The sequence below is a fragment of the Salmo trutta genome, chromosome 14 (assembly GCF_901001165.1).
Source record: "Salmo trutta chromosome 14, fSalTru1.1, whole genome shotgun sequence".
Lineage (NCBI taxonomy): Eukaryota > Metazoa > Chordata > Actinopteri > Salmoniformes > Salmonidae > Salmo > Salmo trutta.
This window is the reverse complement of record NC_042970.1, coordinates 75,032,845-75,052,194: the sequence shown is the minus strand read 5'-3', so window position 1 is coordinate 75,052,194 and position 19,350 is coordinate 75,032,845. Positions and strand designations below refer to the sequence as shown.

General features: G+C 42.7%; 1 protein-coding gene across 5 annotated transcripts in view; it reads left to right on the top strand.

Annotated features, from left to right (window-relative positions):
• LOC115147398 (CREB-binding protein) overlaps nucleotides 1–19,350 on the top strand; it is a 65,843-nt gene that overhangs the window by 5,791 nt on the left and 40,702 nt on the right. For all 5 annotated transcript variants that reach the window (XM_029689631.1, XM_029689630.1, XM_029689629.1 and 2 more), the window contains exon 2: nucleotides 16,101–16,702. In XM_029689631.1, coding sequence (XP_029545491.1) covers nucleotides 16,101–16,702 — 602 coding nt within the window. The remainder of the gene's footprint in view (nucleotides 1–16,100; nucleotides 16,703–19,350) is intronic.

Below are 19,350 nucleotides of genomic sequence, written 5' to 3'. Positions count from 1 at the left end.
TCCCAAGGAGCACTGTGCAAGCGATAATATTGAAATGGAAGGAGTATCAGACCACTGCAAATCTACGAAGACCGGCCGTCCCTCTAAACTTTCAGCTCATACAAGGAGAAGACTGATCAGAGATGCAGCCAAGAGGCCCATGATCACTCTGGATGAACTGCAGAGATCTACAGCTGAGGTGGGAGACTCTGTCCATAGGACAACAATCAGTCGTATACTGCACAAATCTGGCCTTTATGGAAGAGTGGCAAGAAGAAAGCCATTTCTTAAAGATATCCATAAAAAGTGTCGTTTAAAGTTTGCCACTAGCCACCTGGGAGACACACCAAACATGTGGAAGAAGGTGCTCTGGTCAGATGAAACCAAAATCGAACTTTTTGGCAACAATGCAAAACGTTATGTTTGGCGTAAAAGCAACACAGCTCCTCACCCTGAACACACCATCCCCACTGTCAAACATGGTGGTGGCAGCATCATGGTTTGGGCCTGCTTTTCTTCAGCAGGGGCAGGGAAGATGGTTAAAATTGATGGGAAGATGGATGGAGCCAAATACAGGACCATTCTGGAAGAAAACCTGATGGAGTCTGCAAAAGACCTGAGACTGGGACGAAGATTTGTCTTCCAACAAGACAATGATCCAAAACATAAAGCAAAATCTACAATGGAATGGTTCACAAATAAACATATCCAGGTGTTAGAATGGCCAAGTCAAAGTCCAGACCTGAATCCAATCGAGAATCTGTGGAAAGAACTAAAAACTGCTGTTCACAAACGCTCTCCATCCAACCTCACTGAGCTCGAGCTGTTTTGCAAGGAGGAATGGGCAAAAATTTCTGTCTCTCGATGTGCAAAACTGATAGAGACATACCCCAAGCGACTTACAGCTGTAATCGCAGCAAAAGGTGGTGCTACAAAGTATTAACTTAAGGGGGCTGAATAATTTTGCACGCCCAATTTTTCAGTTTTTTATTTGTTAAAAAAGTTTGAAATATCCAATAAATTTCGTTCCACTTCATGATTGTGTCCCACTTGTTGTTGATTCTTCACAAAAAATTACAGTTTTATATCTTTATGTTTGAAGCCTGAAATGTGGCAAAAGGTCGAAAAGTTCAAGGGGGCCGAATACTTTCGCAAGGCACTGTACATACATACATACATACATACATACATACATACATACATATACACACACACACACCGATTAATCGGAATGGCCGATTTAATTAGGGCCAATTTCAAGTTTTCATAACAACCGGTAATCGGCATTTTTGGACACCGATCATGGCCGATTACATTGCACTCCACAAGGAGACTGCGTGGCAGGTCGACTACCTGTTATGCGAGTGCAGCAAGGAGCCACGGTAAGGTGCTAGCTAGCATTAAACGTATCTTATAAAAAACAATCAATCTTAACATAATCACTAGTTAACTACACATGGTTGATATTACTAGTTTATCTAGCTTGTCCTGCGTTGCATATAATCAGTGCGGGGCCTGTTAAAATATTGAATCATAGCCTACTTCGTCAAACGGGTGATTTAACAAGCGCGTCCGTGAAAAAAGCACTGTCGTTGCACCAGTGTGTACCTAACCATAAACATCAATGCCTTTCTTAAAATCAATACACAAGTATATATTTTTAAACCTGCATATTTAGTTAATATTGCCTGCTAACATGAATTTCTTTTAACTAGGGAAATTGTGTCACTTGTCTTGCGTTCTGTGCAACAGAGTCAGGTAATATGCTGCAGTTTGGGCTGCCTGGCTTGTTGCGAACTGTGTGAAGAATATTACTTCCTAACAAAGACAACTTCGCCAAACGGAGGATGATTTAACAAAAGAGTATTTACGAAAAAAGCACAATCGTTGCACGAATGTACCTAACCATAAACATCAATGCCTTTCTTAAAATCAATATACAGAAGTATATATTTTTAAACCTGCATATTTAGTTAAAAGAAATCCAGGTTAGCAGGCAATATTAAACTAGGGAAATTGTCACTTCTTGCGTTATTGCACGCAGAGTCAGGGTATATGCAACAGTTTGGGCCATCTGGCTCGTTGCAAACTAATTTGCCAGAATTTTGCGTAATTATGATATAACATTGAAGGTTGTGCAATGTAACAGGAATATTTAGACTTATGGATGCCACCCGTTAGATAAAATACGGAACGGTTCTGTATTTCACTGAAAGAATAAACGTTTTGGTTTCAAAATTATATTTTACGGATTTGACCATATTAGTGACGTAAGGCTCGTATTTCTGTGTGTTATGTTATAATTAAGTCTATGATTTCATATTTGACAGAGCAGTCTGACTGAGCAGTGGTAGGCAGCAGCAGGCTCGTAAGCATTCATTCAAACAGCACTTTCGTGCGTTTGCCATCAGGTCTTCGCTGTGCTTCAAGCATTGAGCTGTTTGACTTCAAGCCTATCAACCCCCGAGATTAAGCTGTGTAACCGATGTGAAATGGCTAGCTAGTTAGCGGGGTGCGCGCTAATAGCGTTTCAATCGTTGACGTCACTCGCTCTGAGACTTTGAAGTAGTTGTTCCCCTTGCTCTGCAAGGGCTGCGGCTTTTGTGGAGCGTTGGGTAACGATGCTTCGAGGGTGGCTGTTGTCGATGTGTTCCTTATTCGAGCCCAGATAGGAGCGAGGAGAGGGGCGGAAGCTATGCTGTTACACTGGCAATACTAAAGTGCCTATAAGAACATCCAACAGTCAAATGTATATGAAATACAAATGGTATAGAGAGAAATAGTCCTATAATTCCTATAATAACTACAACCTAAAACTTCTTACCTGGGAATATTGAAGACTCATGTTAAAAGGAACCACCAGCTTTCATATGTTCTCATGTTCTGAGCAAGGAACTTAAACCTTAGCTTTTTTACATGGCACATAATGCACTTTTACTTTCTTCTCCAACACTTTGTTTTTGCATTATTTAAACCAAATTGAACATGTTTCATTTTTATTTGAGGCTAAATTGATTTTATTGATGTATTTATATTAAGTTAAAATAAGTGTTCATTCAGAATTGTTGTAATTGTCATTATTACAAATAAATAAATACATCAAAAAAATCGGCTGATTTAATCGGTATCGGCTTTTTTTGGCCCTCAAATAATCGGTATCGGCGTTGAAAAATCATAATCGGTCGACCTCTAGTATGTACTGCCTGTAGGGGCAGCGGCCCCTAAATGGCATAAGCTGCTCATCAACTGTAATGTCGGGCCCAGACAGGGGAAGGCGGTCCACCCACTTGTCCCACACTGACCTGATTGCAGCTAGCTTGTCTCTCTGCTGCCGAGCTGGTCTGGTGTCTCGGTTATCGAAGCGGATAGTCCAGGAATTCTTTTGAAGTTTTCCAGAGACATTGTTGCACAGAGAAAATCTCTTCTAGTTTCTGCATCCCAAAGGGATTCTGTGGATTCCCCATTGGATCTGAACACCTGCAAGGATAGGAACCCCAAAGTATGCATGTAAATGAGTTTGGTCCATCCCTCTCCAAAAACATGCCTTCCCTCCAAATTAGTGCAGTCCAGAATGATTTTCTGGTTGGTGTCTGGGATGAACAGTTCAAAAGAAGACTATGTCCTGCACATGCGTAACCGCCATCCGTGTCGACGCAGAATTGACAGGGACAAGATCCTGATTAATTCTTCATCTTCCAAAGTGGAAGATGCTCCTTCCACACTAGCTTCTCTCTGCAAAAATGATTTCTAAGGCCCTCTGAGCAGAGATTATTTTTGCCATACTGATTGATTGTAGTAAGGAGCCACATATGCAAAGCTATTTATTTGTTGTCCCTCCCCCAATTTGCACCTGGCTGGGGTGGAGTGTTGCAAAATACTGACTTTTTTACAATGTATTGAAATAATGTATTGTAAAAACATTGTGCAGGTTCCCGCAAGACATTGTGTAGTTTCACACACTACAAAGGGTAAAGCGTGCTAGAAAACCGGGAGACAGGCAGACAAGCAGGGATACAAACCGGTTTTTGGTTCTATGTTGAAACGGCAGGCCCAGGGAGGAGGAAGAATGCGTAAAGCACACAGCAAACCTTTTTAAAAAAAAATTTTTACTTGTTTTCACCAGCACACACACACTTTACCACACTTTTATTTCCTGACCCGAACACCACATATGTAATATAAATGTTTAAGTGGTGTGTTATTTTAGATGTTCTTCACAGAAAATAAGCCAAGGCCAAAGAGTCTCAGGTTGAACAAATTATTAATTGTATAATTTTTTTTTTAGTTAACATTGAAAATGGGTCTCACAGACCCGAACACCACACAAGGGTTAAATATGCTGTCTTTTCCATTCACCCTCTGAATGGCACACATACACAATCCATGTCTCAAGGCTTAACAATCATTCTTTAATGTGTCTCCTCCCCTTCATCTACACTGATTGAAGTGGATTTAACAAGTGACATCAATAATGGATCATAGCTTTCACCTGGATTCACCTGGTCAGTCTGTCATAGAAAGAGCAGGTGTTCCTAATAGGGATGCACCGAGGTAACATTTGTCCGATATCCAATATTTTCCTTGCCAAAAAACCCGATACCGATAGCGGCCTTTTAAGCATTCTTGTACAGTTATATAGTTAACACACAAGTTATTTTGTTGGCATTTACGTATGTCCACGTGTAGGGCACTATTTTTCGTGGCGCCATTATGTCATCTACCTATGTTATATAGGTATGCACGTCAGCTTTGACATCAGTTTTGCACATCGGCGTTAAACTAGACATCGGGCTGATGCCGATGTTGGCATTTTTAGCTAATATCGGCCGATTCCGATATGTTCACCGACTAGATCATGCATCCCTAGTTCCTAATGTTTTCTATAGTCAGTGAGCAATATGTTTGGAACATCAAATCGCATTAAAATCACCGTATCTAATTGCAAGACAAAGAATCTTGAAAATCGCAATACATATTGTATCGGCACTTAAGTATTGTGATATCGTATCGTGAGGTTCCTTGTAAGTATTATGGCTCTATTTGCCCCAGTATCTGTGCGTTAGAGATTTAGATGAGTATGACGTGTTTCCCTTTAATGCCTAGGAAGCTCAAACTCCCATTAGACAGCTCTGTCAAAATACGTTAATTACTCACCAAAATTTGAGTTTCAATGATCAACTATCTTAATTTACTCCCGTTACAGCCAGTAGCTATGTACTTCCAAAAAAAAAGGTCTATATAAAAATTCACAAGCTACTTTTGGAAGTACATAGCGTAATGGGAGTAAATGAAGATGGTTGCTCATCCATATTTTGTGAGTAACAAACGTATTTTGACAGAGCTACCAAATGGGAGTTTGAATCTGAGACGCATCATACTCATCGTCAAAATCTCTAACGCGCAGATACTGGGGCAGACTCTATGACTAGCGTGATATTCCGTTCCACTGATTTAACGAGAGGAGCCCTCCGTCAGCACGCTCCCTGCTCTCCAAATGGCACATTTAGGGCTCACCCGTCACACACACTCATGACTCACTTAGTAATGGAACCTCCGAGGGGGACAAATGGGTTGTCACCCACCCCCAGGAAAGCACTTAGCCGGCGCAAAAAGACGCTGTCATGAGCCTGGCCTATATTACAGCCTAATTGGCAGTTTTAAATGCCAGTCTGCAGTCACTTCACACATTTTAAGCCGTTTATATTTAAGCCTCACCGTTTCCTCTCATTATATACCAATCTCTCCCCGTTAGCAGATATTGCAATTTTTGCGTCTCCCACTCACATCTGTCAGTTCTCAACTTGAAAAGAGAGAGGGTGGGATGAATGAAAGACGGACAGGGAAAAAGATGCCGTGTTAAAGTGGACATGGATGGCGTGATGAGGCGTAAGAAACTATCGTTAAAGGAAATTTGAACAGCTCTTGCATCGCGTACTATCTGATAACAACAGTTGTCTTCCAGGGCTCCTGACTGAACATTTATTTGCATTTTGCGACCCTTTAACTTGTCGCAAGTTACATTTTTAGTTGGTCATATTACATGCTCACCTCAGTCCAAACGTCCTATTTTTACAGGCTATTAAAACAATGATTTGGTGAAACAGTAATGTGCATTATCCTCACAATTCCTGTATAAAAGTATCTGCCCTGCCCCTGTTTCGCTGAGGCCTGCTGGCAAGCCACTCAGTCCGTCTCCCCCGCGCTCTGGGAGAAAAAAATGTGTTCTGATTGTAGGCTGTAACATTTTAAAACGCAATTGCGGGAAAAACACAGCTTTGGAAGCAATTACTGACCCTGTTGAAGAAGGCGATTCTCAGATTTTTGTAGGTATACTTTTTTTTCTCTCAACAAATAATATGAAATGGCTCTATAGCAACTACTTTAGAACCAAGATATTTGATATGGCTTTGATACAGAGCTCAGAAAATGTATAGCAAATGGAGCTGGGCGATATGGACAAGAATCCATCTCGCAATAAATTGCCTGTTTTTTTGCAATAATGATAAACCAGCAATTTTAATTAACTTTTTTTAGGGAGGTGCTACAGCTGGGCGACATGGACAAAACATAATATTGCGATTAAATGTAACTATTTTGCTCGATAACAACAAATTCAACAATAAACTTTAAATGGGCAGTTACTTTACATTAGCGCCATGGTTCTAGACAATTTCTTCCCCAGTGCCAAATAAGACAACTGAGATGGTAGCCTATCAACAAGTAAGCTATTTCATCTGACATATCCAAGAAATGCATGATTGATATTTCAATGTGCAACCTGTCAAAATAGGATCCAGAATTATCAGATTTATTTTTGACTCTTCGGAGAGTTTGCCAACATCTTTGTGCATATTGGCCTATATAGGCTATATTATTCAACACCTGAGGAAGTGTGAATTTAAATTACAATGTCCTACAAAAACATACCAGTGCTAGGCCTAGGCTTCTTGATGTCGGTCTATTTACCGCAAATGGCGCACTACAGCCTACTCTGGTTGAGAAGTGGTGCCACGAACTCGATATTAAGAGGTGAGACATGCATGATATACTCACAGAAAGCTGTGACTAGAACAACAGTAGTTGCTTTAAAAACTTTTTCCAGCAATAGTATTTTGAGCAATGGTCATTTGCTTGTGCTTCTCAGAATGCATCTCTCCCTCCTCCATGTCAGTGGGGGGAGGGAGGGAGAGTCAGCAGCCAACAGCAAAACGGAACAGGCAGATATTTCATAGCAGGAATCAACACAATGCGTATATTACTGTTCTTCTTAAACCATTGGTCAATCTACAGGAACGTTGTGTAGCAAAATTACCGGAAATTACCGACTTAAGCAAAATGCTTCAGTAAGAGGATGGCGATGTCAGTGTCAATAATTTTCGGTTTGTCTCAGCTCTAATAGAAAATACCCAAAATTCTCACCCCAAGCAAATAAGCCTTGTTCATCCAACAAAGTTGAAGTCCCATCTGAATACCTGAAAAGCACTTTTCATTTAGGTGAATGGTTTTGGAGAAGGAAGGGCGGTGCCTGAATAGCCTAGTTTCCAAGTTTTGACATCTGGTTTAGTTGGGTCATTAGCCCCTTTGTGTTGAAATAGACACTCTTCTTGCTCTATTTCGTGCTCTTGCAATCTACTCCAGCCAGGAAATATAAAGTCAGCACAGATCCCATCGCCAGCTCCCTGCTGCTCAAAGGATGGCAGAGGTATGTACATTGCGTGTGTGTATCTGAGGGGACAGAAAGTAGTCTGTGTGTGTGTGTGTGTGTAAGAGGGAGATGAAGGAGTGTGTGTGTGTGCTTGGCTCATGCAGGCTGTGAAAATAAGCCATGCTTGACTTGGTGATTGACTGACCGGGATATTGTGTGTGTGTGAAGGCGCCTGGCTCTGACAGAAAACTACCACTCACTGCTGGCCTCAGCCACTAAGCTTAGCAGAGAATATACAGCTGGATGGAGCTAGAGATGGAGAGTGAAGAACCTAGAGTGAGAAGTAGTGGTGAGAGCAAGTGACTAAGAGCAGAGAACCTTGAGAGCTGAAAAAGAGGGAGAAGTGGTGGTGAGAGCAAGTGAAAGAAGGAAGAGCTGGAGGGAGAGAACTAAAGGGAAAAACGGTGAGTAGAAAAGGAGGGAGTGATATTGAGGAAGTGGGAGAGCCAGGGCTACAGTTGAAGTCGGATGTTTACATACACTTAGGTTGGAGTCATTAAAACTAGTTTTTCAACCACTCCACAAATTTCTTGTTAACAAAATATCGTTTTGACAAGTTGGTTAGGACATCTACATTGTGCATGACACAAGTAATCATTCCAACAATTGTTTACAGACAGATTATTTCACTTATAATTCACTATCACAATTCCAGTGGGTCAGAAGTTTACATACACGAAGTTTACTGCCTTTAAACAGCTTGGAAAATTACAGATAATTATGTCCTGGCTTCTGATAGGCTAATTGACATCATTTGAGTCAATTGGAGGTGTAGCTGTGGATTTATTTCAAGGCCTACCTTCAAACCCAGTGCCTCTTTGCTTAACATTATGGGAAAATCCAAATAAAGACCTCAGAAAACAAATTATAGACCTCCACAAGTCTGGTTCATCCTTGGGAGCAATTTCCAAACACCTGAAGGTACCACGTTCATCTGTACGAACAATAATACGCAAGTATAAACACCACGGGACCACGCAGCCGTCATACCGCTCAGGAAGGAGACGCGTTCTGTCTCCTAGAGATGAATGTACTTTGGTGCGAAAAGTGTAAATCAATCCCAGAACAACAGCAAAGGACCTTGTGAAGATGCTGGAGGAAATAGGTACAAAAGTATCTATATCCACAGTAAAACAAGTCCTATATTGACATAACCTGAAAGGCCGCTCAGCAAGGAAGAAGCCACTGCTCCAAAACCTCCATAAAAAAAAAAGGCAAAATATTAGCTAGCTGGCAAGCATTTATGATGCCAGCGAAACACGTTCGTCACGCTCTAGGAACGTATTTCCTCCAACGTTATAATGACAAGGTACCTCTCGGCCCCAAAACACAAGTTTTCTGCAGACTTGTGGGAGGAGTGCCGATGACGTCGCCCACTGTATGCGCTTTCGGTAGCCTGATTTGCATCGACTGAGAAATCTGCACACAGTGCCTCCCTGACCACCTCCTGAATTGGTCAGCTAGATCAGACCACAAAGCGACTTTTGTGCGTCAAGACCCGTCTTTTCAATGCGATCTACGTATTCTGATAGAAGTCACAGAAGTGTAGACATGACCAAAGTCACAGAATTGCACTTGATCCAGACAGAGAAACTCAGCTACTGCTCTGTTCAATATTTGGGCTTCTTTTGAGTTAACAATGCAGATTTCTGAAAGCTAATGGAACTCTGAGGCTATGCCAAGACGGGGTAAATTCCTAGAAATCAGGAGAAAAGAGAACCCTTAAGTCAATTTCCACAGCCCTGCAGAAATCTAATTAGCAAGTTTTGTTTGGGTTAATTTGTTGTATCCACTGAGTCTCATCCCCTGTAATGTCTTCAATTGTCTCCCTCCACCACAATTCCCAGTCACACTTCCTGACGATGTTACCCAAATACTCTTCCCCCATCTACCTTCCCTATGGGGAACCAACGTTGAGTAATGCAGTGATTATGTATTTTCACTGGCTGTTTAACTGTCAAAACACGCTTCCTGACAGTGTTACCCAAATACGCTTGCCCCCTCCCTTGAGTGATGCTGTATTTTCACTGCCTGTCTAACTGTTAACTGTGTTTGTCAGGTGGCACCAACACCCTCCTCATTAAACTCTTCTTAAATATCATCCTCCATCCCTCCCTTCCTCCTGGTTTTTTGCATCTTCACTGTGAGGTGTGGATCAGCAGTAGACTCACCAAGCAGCGCTAGCTAGTTAGCACGTTAGCTCATTAGCACATTGCGATGGAATCAAGTGTGAGGTGAATGGGCTGGGAGATGGAATTGGGAGCGATAGCAGACCTGCCAACTTGCACGCGTTTTGCGTACCATGCTTGCAAGCAATTTGAGGTCAAAGTACACTGGTATGAAAAATACACAGAAATAGACTAGTTGGCACGTTGTGGTTTTTGACTCAACCGTCTGAAGTTGGAGCTGAGCCAATCAGAGGACTTAGGCGAGGACAAAACTCTTTAGCTCTCTGCTCATGCCCGCCCCCCTTAGTTGTAGTACTATCAAAGATGGTGGATAAATGAAAATAGTTCATTCAGGCCATTTACCATTAGTGATGCACCGATATGACGTTTTTGGCCGATACCGATATCAGATATTTTCCTTGCAAAAAAAAAAAGGAAACCGATATGTAACATTTTAGCGGCCTTTTAAGCATTCTAGTACAGTTAAATAGTTAACACACACACGGACGCAGCGGTCTAAGGCACTGTATCTCCGTGCAAGAGGCGTCAACTACAGTCCCTGGTTCGAATCCAGGCTGTATCACATCTGGCCGTGATTGGGCGGCACACAATTGGCCCAGCATCGTCCGGGGTAGGCCGTCATTGTAAATAAGAATTTGTTCTTAACTGACTTGCCTAGTTAAAGGTTACACACACACACACCACACTGACCAAAAAGTTATTTTGTTGGCATTTACGTATGTCCCCATTACAGTAAAACATAATCAAAATCTATTTCTTTCACTTACTTGCTGTGCTGTTTCGTTGTTCAGTCGTTTCATTCTCAACCAGGATGTCTATGGAACGCCTTTTGGGTCTTTGCGTGTCAAAAAAGATAACACTATTTGACGTGTCAGGACCTAAATATGACTGCACGTCATAATAATTGAACGCGTTCATACATTTTTTTATGTAGTTATTACACATTGATTAAACTCACTCGTATTTCATATGTCACAACGATTCATAGATACGTATGCTATGATGCTGGTAAAGTTGTCTCGCGCACCTACAGTGCTGGTCATAAAAAAATAAGCTAGCTAGTTCATGGATGCAAACAATGTTCTTCCCCAAAAACATAGCAAAACGACATCTGTTTCTGTGTCATCTAAAATAACCTTAATTTATAAGACAGTTCTTATTTGCTTAATGGTGGTCCCATCTATGTAAAGCTAGCCACAATAAGGATTAGCCACAACAGTGTACTTTGCGGTTAGCCTTCAAAATACAAGTATGTCATTGATAGTGATGCAAATGAATACAAAGAGTAGAATTATGCCATAATTGAATAGATCATGCTAAACGAGGTTGGAATGTTATATTAAATCAACAAAAGACAATTTGTTAATTTGACAAATCTGTTGAAATCACACTGGATTTATTAGACTTCAGAATTACATTGGGGGCATACTTATTTCACTGTACAGCCTTACCCATGGTTTGTGGATCAATGAAATTGGGGTATCAGTCAACTCAGTGACACCCAGAGAACATTAGTGTTGTAGCTGTTATTGCGGGACTCTGAAACAACTGTGAATTTAGCCACATTTATTGTCAACCTATGTGCATTGAACACTATTCCTGAGGAAAAACAATACTGCGTGGATGTTTTGGAGTCTGATAAGTCTGAGGAGGACGTTGGGAAAAAATATCTTGGGTATTGAGTAGACTGATATCCCGTTTCATTGATCCCCAATACTTAGTTAATCCTTAGGTGTACAGTGCAATGTGAATGTGTATATATTTTTAAAACTGCATATTTAGTTAATATTGCCTGCTAACATGAATTTCTTTTAACTAGGGAAAATGTGTCACTTCTCTTGCAACAGAGTCAGGGTATATGCAGCAGTTTGGGCCGCCTGGCTCGTTGCGTACTGTGAAGACTATTTCTTCCTAACAAAGACAGCCGACTTCGCCAAACGGGGGATGATTTAACAAAAGCGCATTTGCGAAAAAAGCACTATCGTTGCACGACTGTGCCTAACCATAAACATCAATGCCTTTCTTAAATTCAATACACAGAAGTATATATTTTTAAACCTGCATATTTAGCTAAAAGAAATCCAGGTTAGCAGGCAATAATAACCAGGTGAAATTGTGTCACTTCTCTTGCGTTCATTGCACGCAGAGTCAGGGTATATGCAACAGTTTGGGCCGCCTGGCTCGTTGCGAACTAATTTGCCAGAATTTTACGTAATTATGACATAACATTGAAGGTTGTGCAATGTAACAGGAATATTTAGACTTAGGAATGCCACCCGTTAGATAAAATACGGAACGGTTCTGTATTTCACTGAAAGAATAAACGTTTTGTTTTCAAGATGATAGTTTCCGGATTCGACCATATTAATGACCTAAGGCTCGTATTTCTGTGTGTTTATTATATTATAATTAAGTCTATGATTTGATAGAGCAGTCTGACTGAGCGGTGGTAGGCAGCAGCAGGCTCGTAAGCATTCATTCAAACAGCACTTTAGTGCGTGTTGTCAGCAGCTCTTCGCTGTGCTTCAAGCATTGCGCTGTTTATGACTTCAAGCTTATCAACTCCCAAGATTAGGCTGGTGTAACCGATGTGAAATGGCTAGCTAGTTAGCCGGGTGAGCGCTAATAGCGTTTCAAACGTCACTCGCTCTGAGACTTGGAGTAGTTGTTCCCCTTGCTCTGCATGAGTAACGCTGCTTCGAGGGTGGCTGCTGTTGATGTGTACCTGATTCAAGCGCAGGTAGGAGCGAGGAGAGGGACGGAAGCTATACTGTTACACTGGCAATACTAAAGTGCCTATAAGAACATCCAATAGTCAAAGCTATATGAAATACAAATCGTATAGAGAGAAATAGTCCTATAATAACTACAACCTAAAACTTCTTACCTGGGAATATTGAAGACTCATGTTAAAAGGAACCACCAGCTTTCATATGTTCTCATGTTCTAAGCAAGGAACTTAAACGTTAGCTTTCTTACATGGCACATATTGCACTTTTACTTTCTTCTCCAACACTTTGTTTTTGCATTATTTAAACCAAATTGAACATGTTTCATTATTTATTTGAGGCTAAATTAATTTTATTGATGTATTATATTAAGTTAAAATAAGTGTTCATTCAGTATTGTTGTAATTGTCATTATTACAAAAAAAATAAAAAATCGGCCGATTTAACCTCTAGGGGCTATGTGGGACGCAAGCGTGCTACCCCTGGTACACCCTATCAACAACAGGTGAAATATCAAGAGCGCCAAATTTGAAAACAATTAAATGTCATAATTCAAATTTCTCAAACATACAACTATCTTACACCCTTTGAAAGATAAACATCTCCTTAATCTAACCACGTTGTCCGATTTCAAAAAGGCTTTACGGCAAAAGCATAAAGTTAGATTATGTTAGGAGAGTACATTGACAATAGCTGTGTGTAATGTTTTGTCAATTAATAGACAGGCGTCACCAAAAGCAGAAAACCAGCTAAAATTATGCACTAACCTTTGACAATCTCCATCAGATGACACTCCTAGGACATTATGTTAGACAATACATGCATTTTTAGTTCTATCAAGTTCATATTTATATCCAAAAACAGCGTTTACTATGGCGTTGATGTTCAGGAAATCGTTTCCCTCCAATAATCGCCAGTCAATCAGCACAACAAATTAAATAATTACTATTCGAAAACATTGGTAAAATATTATATTGTCATTCAAAGAATTATAGATTTACATCTCTTGAACGCAACCGGATTGCCAGATTTAAAAATAACCTTACTGGGAAATCACACTTTGCAATAATCTGAGCACTGTGCCCAGAAAAATACGCTTTGCGATACAGACTAACCGCCATGTTGGAGAGATCTAAAATCTAAAATACTATGTAAATAATCCATTACCTTTGATTCTCTTCATCAGATGTCACTTCCAGGAATCCCAGGTCCATAACGAATGTAGTTTTGTTCGAAAAAGCTCATAATTTATGTCCAAAAAGCTCCGTGTTGTTAGCACATGATCTATGCCCGCCGGACTTCACTTCATGAACGAGGGGGAAAAAAATATTTACGTTCGTTCAAACATGTCAAACGTTGTATAGCATAAATCATTAGTGCCTTTTTTAACCAGAACATGAATAATATTCAAGGCGTACGATTGCATTCTCTTTTAAAACGTATTGGAACGAGAGTACCCAACATGAACTCGCGCGCCAGAGTCTAATCGGCCACCACCGTTCCATGGCTCTTGTTTGGTCAGATCTCACAGTATAAGACTCAAAACACTTTCTAAAGACTGGTGACATCTAGTGGAAGCCATAGGAAGTGCACCACGATTAATAAGCCCCTGTGTGTTTCAATGGCATAGGCTTAAAGGTAATTCAACACATCAGGTATCCACTTCCTGTCAGAATTTGTCTCAGGGTTTTGACTGCCATATGAGTTCTGTTATACTTACAGACACCATTCAAACAGTTTTAGAAAATGGAGTGTTTTCTATCCAAACCTGAACAATAATATGCATATTCTAGCTTCTGAGTTGGTGTAGGATGCAGTTAAAAATGGGCACATCTTTTTTTCAGAATTCTCAATACTGCCCCCTAGCCCTAAGAAGTTTTAATCGGCATTGGCTTTTTTGGGCCCTCCAATAATCGGTATCGGTGTTGAAAAATCATAATCGGGCAACCTCTACTCACAAGGATTCATTGCTAAGAATAATGAAAATGACTGCGGTTTCCACTGGTCATTGTTTTCAGGCTGGTTGTATTGGTGCTAGCTAGGTACCAAGCTAAAGCTAGTTAGCTACCCCAGAAGTTGAAGTCAAACAAATAATGCTTTATTACCAACACGGTATTGTAAACACATAATTTGTGGCAGGTGTTTGCAGACTTTTTGGTACAGCTTTGACACTGCTACTGACAGTAGTGGTGGCGCCTGCACTTGCAAATTCAGAACACACAACATTCTGTCATAGAACTGTTATTTGACGTGTCAAATAGTGTTATTTGACTATCTTTTTTGACACGCAAAGACCCAAACGGCGTTCCATAGTAGTATGTATGTATGTATGTATGTATGTATGTATGTATGTATGTATGTTGTCCAGCATGACAATGCCACCAGCCATACTGCTCGCTCTGTGCGTGATTTCCTGCAAGACAGCAATGTCAGTGTTCTGCCATGGCCAGCGACGAGCCTGGATCTCAATCCCATTGAGCACGTGTGGGACCTGTCGGATCGGAGGGTGAGGGCTAGGGCCAGTCCTCCCAGAAATGTCTGGGAACTCGCAGGTGCCTTGGGGGAAGAGTGGGGTAACATCTCACAGCAAGCTGGCAAATCTGGTGCCGTCCATGAGGAGGAGATGCACTGCAGTGCTTAATTCAGCTGGTGGCCACACCAGATACTGACTGTTACTTTTGATTTTGACGCCCCCCTTTGTTCAGGGACACATTATTCGATTTCTGTGGAACTTGTTAAGTTTGTCTCAGTTGGTGAATCTTGTTATGTTCATGCAAATATGTACACATGTTAAGTTTGCTGAAATAAACGCAGTTGACAGTGAGAGGACGTTAATTTTTTTGCTGAGTTTAGGTATGCACATCAGTTTTGCACATCGGCGTTAAACTAGACATTGGGCCGATACCGATGTTGGCATTTTTAGCTAATATCGCCCGATTCCGATATGTTCACCGATTTATATCGTGCATCCCTGTTTACCATTGCGAAAACTTTGTCAGTTCCTGTCTACTTAAGGGGGTGGCTCTCACATAGACACCAATGCGATAGCAGCTGGGTCTGGTCTGCTCAGTTCTTTGACTTCAATTGAACCAGGAAAAACCAGCGCAGGGTTTTCTGTCTCTGGTTCTATCTTCCTCCCGAGCTGGATGGCAGCTCTCCACTTCATCCACTGATGTGTGAGGGGGAAAAGGGTAGGGAAAATGGAGAATGAACTGTTTGCTATTTTCCCCATAAGTGTTGGTCGTGCACAACCCCAAAAGTCAATTTGTCTATGATTTGAGCAGTGTGGTGTCTCCGGGCCCGGGGGTGCCGCCACTGCGCTGAAGTGGTTCTCATAAAAATTATTCAAGGTTGTCAGGTCTGCGATAGGCTGGCTGATACTGTACTTCAATGGCACTTACACAGACAGGAATATTTGCCCATGAATTTTCATGATTGTTATCAATCCATATTATTTACCTGTTTTTCTCTCTCCCTCTCTCTCTTCCTCTTCTACAGTGGATCTAGGCTCCTTATCATGGGACGACCTGGAGAACGACCTGCCAGACGAGCTGATCCCCAATGGAGGCTCTGGCCTGGGGGGTATGACTGGGGGCTCCATGCCCTCCAATGGGGGTAACGCCAACCCTGGGGGTCCTGGACCTCTGGGCTCCAAGGTCCCGGACGCAGTGGCCAAGCACAAGCAGCTTTCAGAACTCCTCCGGGTGGGTAGTGCCTCTGGTCTCACTGGGGGTGCTGGAGGAGGGACTCAGCCCGCTGGCATTGGGGGTCAGTTGGGTGCAGCACACGGGAAGAGCTCCTTGGGTCAAGGGTCACCGAAAGCGGGTACCGGACAGAACTTCAACCAGTCTCTGGGGGGCCACGCCGGGATGTTAGCCCAGGGTGGGCAGCACCAGCCGGGCCAGGTGATAAACGGAGGCCTGGGGCTGGGTCCTGGAGGTGGACGAGGCCGGGGGCAGTACCAGGCCATGCAGGGGGCACCAGGAGGAGGAGCGGGCAGCTCGCTGGCAGAGACCCTCACACAGCAGGGCGGACCGCAGGTGGGCGCTGCCACCCTGAATGTTGCCGCCGCCGCCCAGCATGCGGGCAACATGAACAAGGTGAGTCACAGGGATGAGAGACTCACACACACACACACAAACTAAACTCTTAGTCATAGAGAGGCATGTATGTGTGTGTGTCTGTGACAGAAAGACAGGTCTTGAATGTGCCAAATGGTCAGAGAGCAGCTATCTGTTTATAGCTCTGCTTTGTGTGTGTTGAATCATCATTTGTACAGGATCATCCATGAATTCTCAGCTTTGGTGCTAGTTACTGTGTAGAGCAGATCCATCCTGATTGGGTGATAGCTCTCTGATACTGCTGGGTACTAAATCGGAAACAAATAAATGCCCTCCGCAGAAGCCGAACCATTTAGAAAGATTCAGACACATGTTGCGGTCATGTCGGGAACTCGGAAATACAACCCTTTTACTGGGAAAAGTGCACGTGAATGTCCCACCAACATCTTAATGCCCAGATGGCATCCCTAGCCGCGTCCTCCGAGCATGTGCGGACCAGCTGGCTGGTGTGTTTACGGACATATTCAATCTCTCCCACCCCAGTCTGCTGTCCCCACATGCTTCAAGATGGCCACCATTGTTCCTGTACCCAAGAAGACAATAGTCATTTAGTTCAGTTACCATCGCCCCGTAGCACTCACTTCGGTCATCATTAAGTGCTTTGAGAGACTAGTCAAGGATCATATCACCTCCACTTTACCTGTCACCCTAGACCCACTTAAATTGCATCGTCAAGGCGCCCTGTGCAATTGGGGCCTGGGCTTCCTGACGGGCTGCGCCCAGGTGGTGAAGGTAGGAAACATCTCCACTTAGCTGATACTCAACACTGGGGCCCCACAAGGTTGCATGCTCAGCCCCCTCCTGTAGTCCCTGTACACCAATGACATGCGTGGCCATGCACGCCTCCAATTACATTTACATTTTAGTCATTTAGCAGACACTCTTATCCAGAGCGACTTACAGTAGTGAGTGCATACATTTCATAATTTTTTTTCCCCCGTACTGGTCCCCCGTGGGAATCGAACCCACAACCCTGGCGTTGCAAACACCATGCTCTACCAACTGAGCCACACGGGACCAACTCAATCTTCAAGTTTGCAGACAACGCAACAGTAGTAGGCTTGATTACCAACCACAATGAGACAGCCTGAGGGAGGAGGTGAGGGCACTCAGGAGTGTGGTGTCAGGATAACAACCTCTCACTCAACGTCAAAATAACAAAGAATGTGATCGTGGACTTCAGGTAACAGCAGAGGGCGCACCTCTCAATCCACATCGACGGGACAGCAGTGGAGAAGGTGGAAAGTTTGAAGTTCCTTGGCATACACATCGCAGACAAACTGAAATGGCAACAGCGCCTCTTCAACCTCAGGAGGCTGAATAAATTTGGCTTGTCACCTAAAACCCTCACAAACTTTTACAGATGCACAGTTGAGAGCATCCTGTCGGGCTGTATCACCGCCCGATATGGCAACTGCACCACCCACAACCGCAGGGCTCTCCAGAGGGTGGTGCGGCCTGCACAACGCATCACCGGGGACAAACTACCTGCCCTCCAGGGCACCTACAGCACCCCATGTCACACGATGGCCAAAAAGATCATCAAGATCATCAAGGACATCAACCACCCGAGCCACTGCCTGTTCACCCCGCTACCATCCAGAAGGCGAGGTCAGTACAGGTGCATCAATGCTGGGACAGAGAGACTGAAAAACAGCTATCTCAAGGCCATCAGACTGTTAGACAGCCATCACTAACACAGAGGCTGCTGCCTACATACAGACTTTAATAAATGGATCACTAGTCACTTTAATAATGCCACTTTAATAGTGTTTACATATCTTAAATTACTCATCTCATATGTAAATACTGTATTTTATACCATCTATTGCATCTTGTCTATGCCGCTCGGTCATTGCTCATTCATATTTATATGTACACTACCATTCAAAAGTTTGCGGTCACTTAGAAATGTCCTTGTTTGTGAAAGAGAAACACATTTTTTGTCCATTTTAAAATAACATCAAATTGATCAGCATTAACAGTGAAGACATTGTTAATGCTGTAAATGACGACTATAGCTGGTAACGGCAGATTTTGTTTATGGATTATCTACAAAAAAATCCAAGATGGCGTAGCAGTCAGACGTCCTCGTCGTGTCCCGTGTGTACATCTTTTTCTTCGCATATCTTTTAAAATATTTTTTCTAAAACTCAACTTCAAAACACTCTTCTGCAACCCGCTTCACCCAATGTGGTACGGATGTTTTTTTTCCTAAAGTATTATTCACCTCGAATCCGAAATCCCCCAACAGCAGCTAGCCAGCTCACTAGCTACTAGCTAGTAGTCAGCTAACCACTGCTAGTGGTCATCAGCTAACCTTTAGCTCGGAAAGCTCTCGCCAGTTTGTACAATGCGGCTCAAACCAGAGCATACCGGACCTATTTTTTTTTCTCCATATCCCCGGATTCCTACCACAAGCTCTGGACATTTTCACATGGATCTTCGCAGCTAGCTAGCTGCTTTCCGAGTACTGGCTAACGTCGGTCCCGGAGCAAGCACCAATTAGCCTGGAGCTAGACCATGCTAGGCCCTTCGGCCCGGCTAGCTAAAGAGGCCCATCAGCCACTCCTGGGCTACAATCCCCGGACCCTTTCTACTGCCAGTACGGGGCACAGAACCCCGCC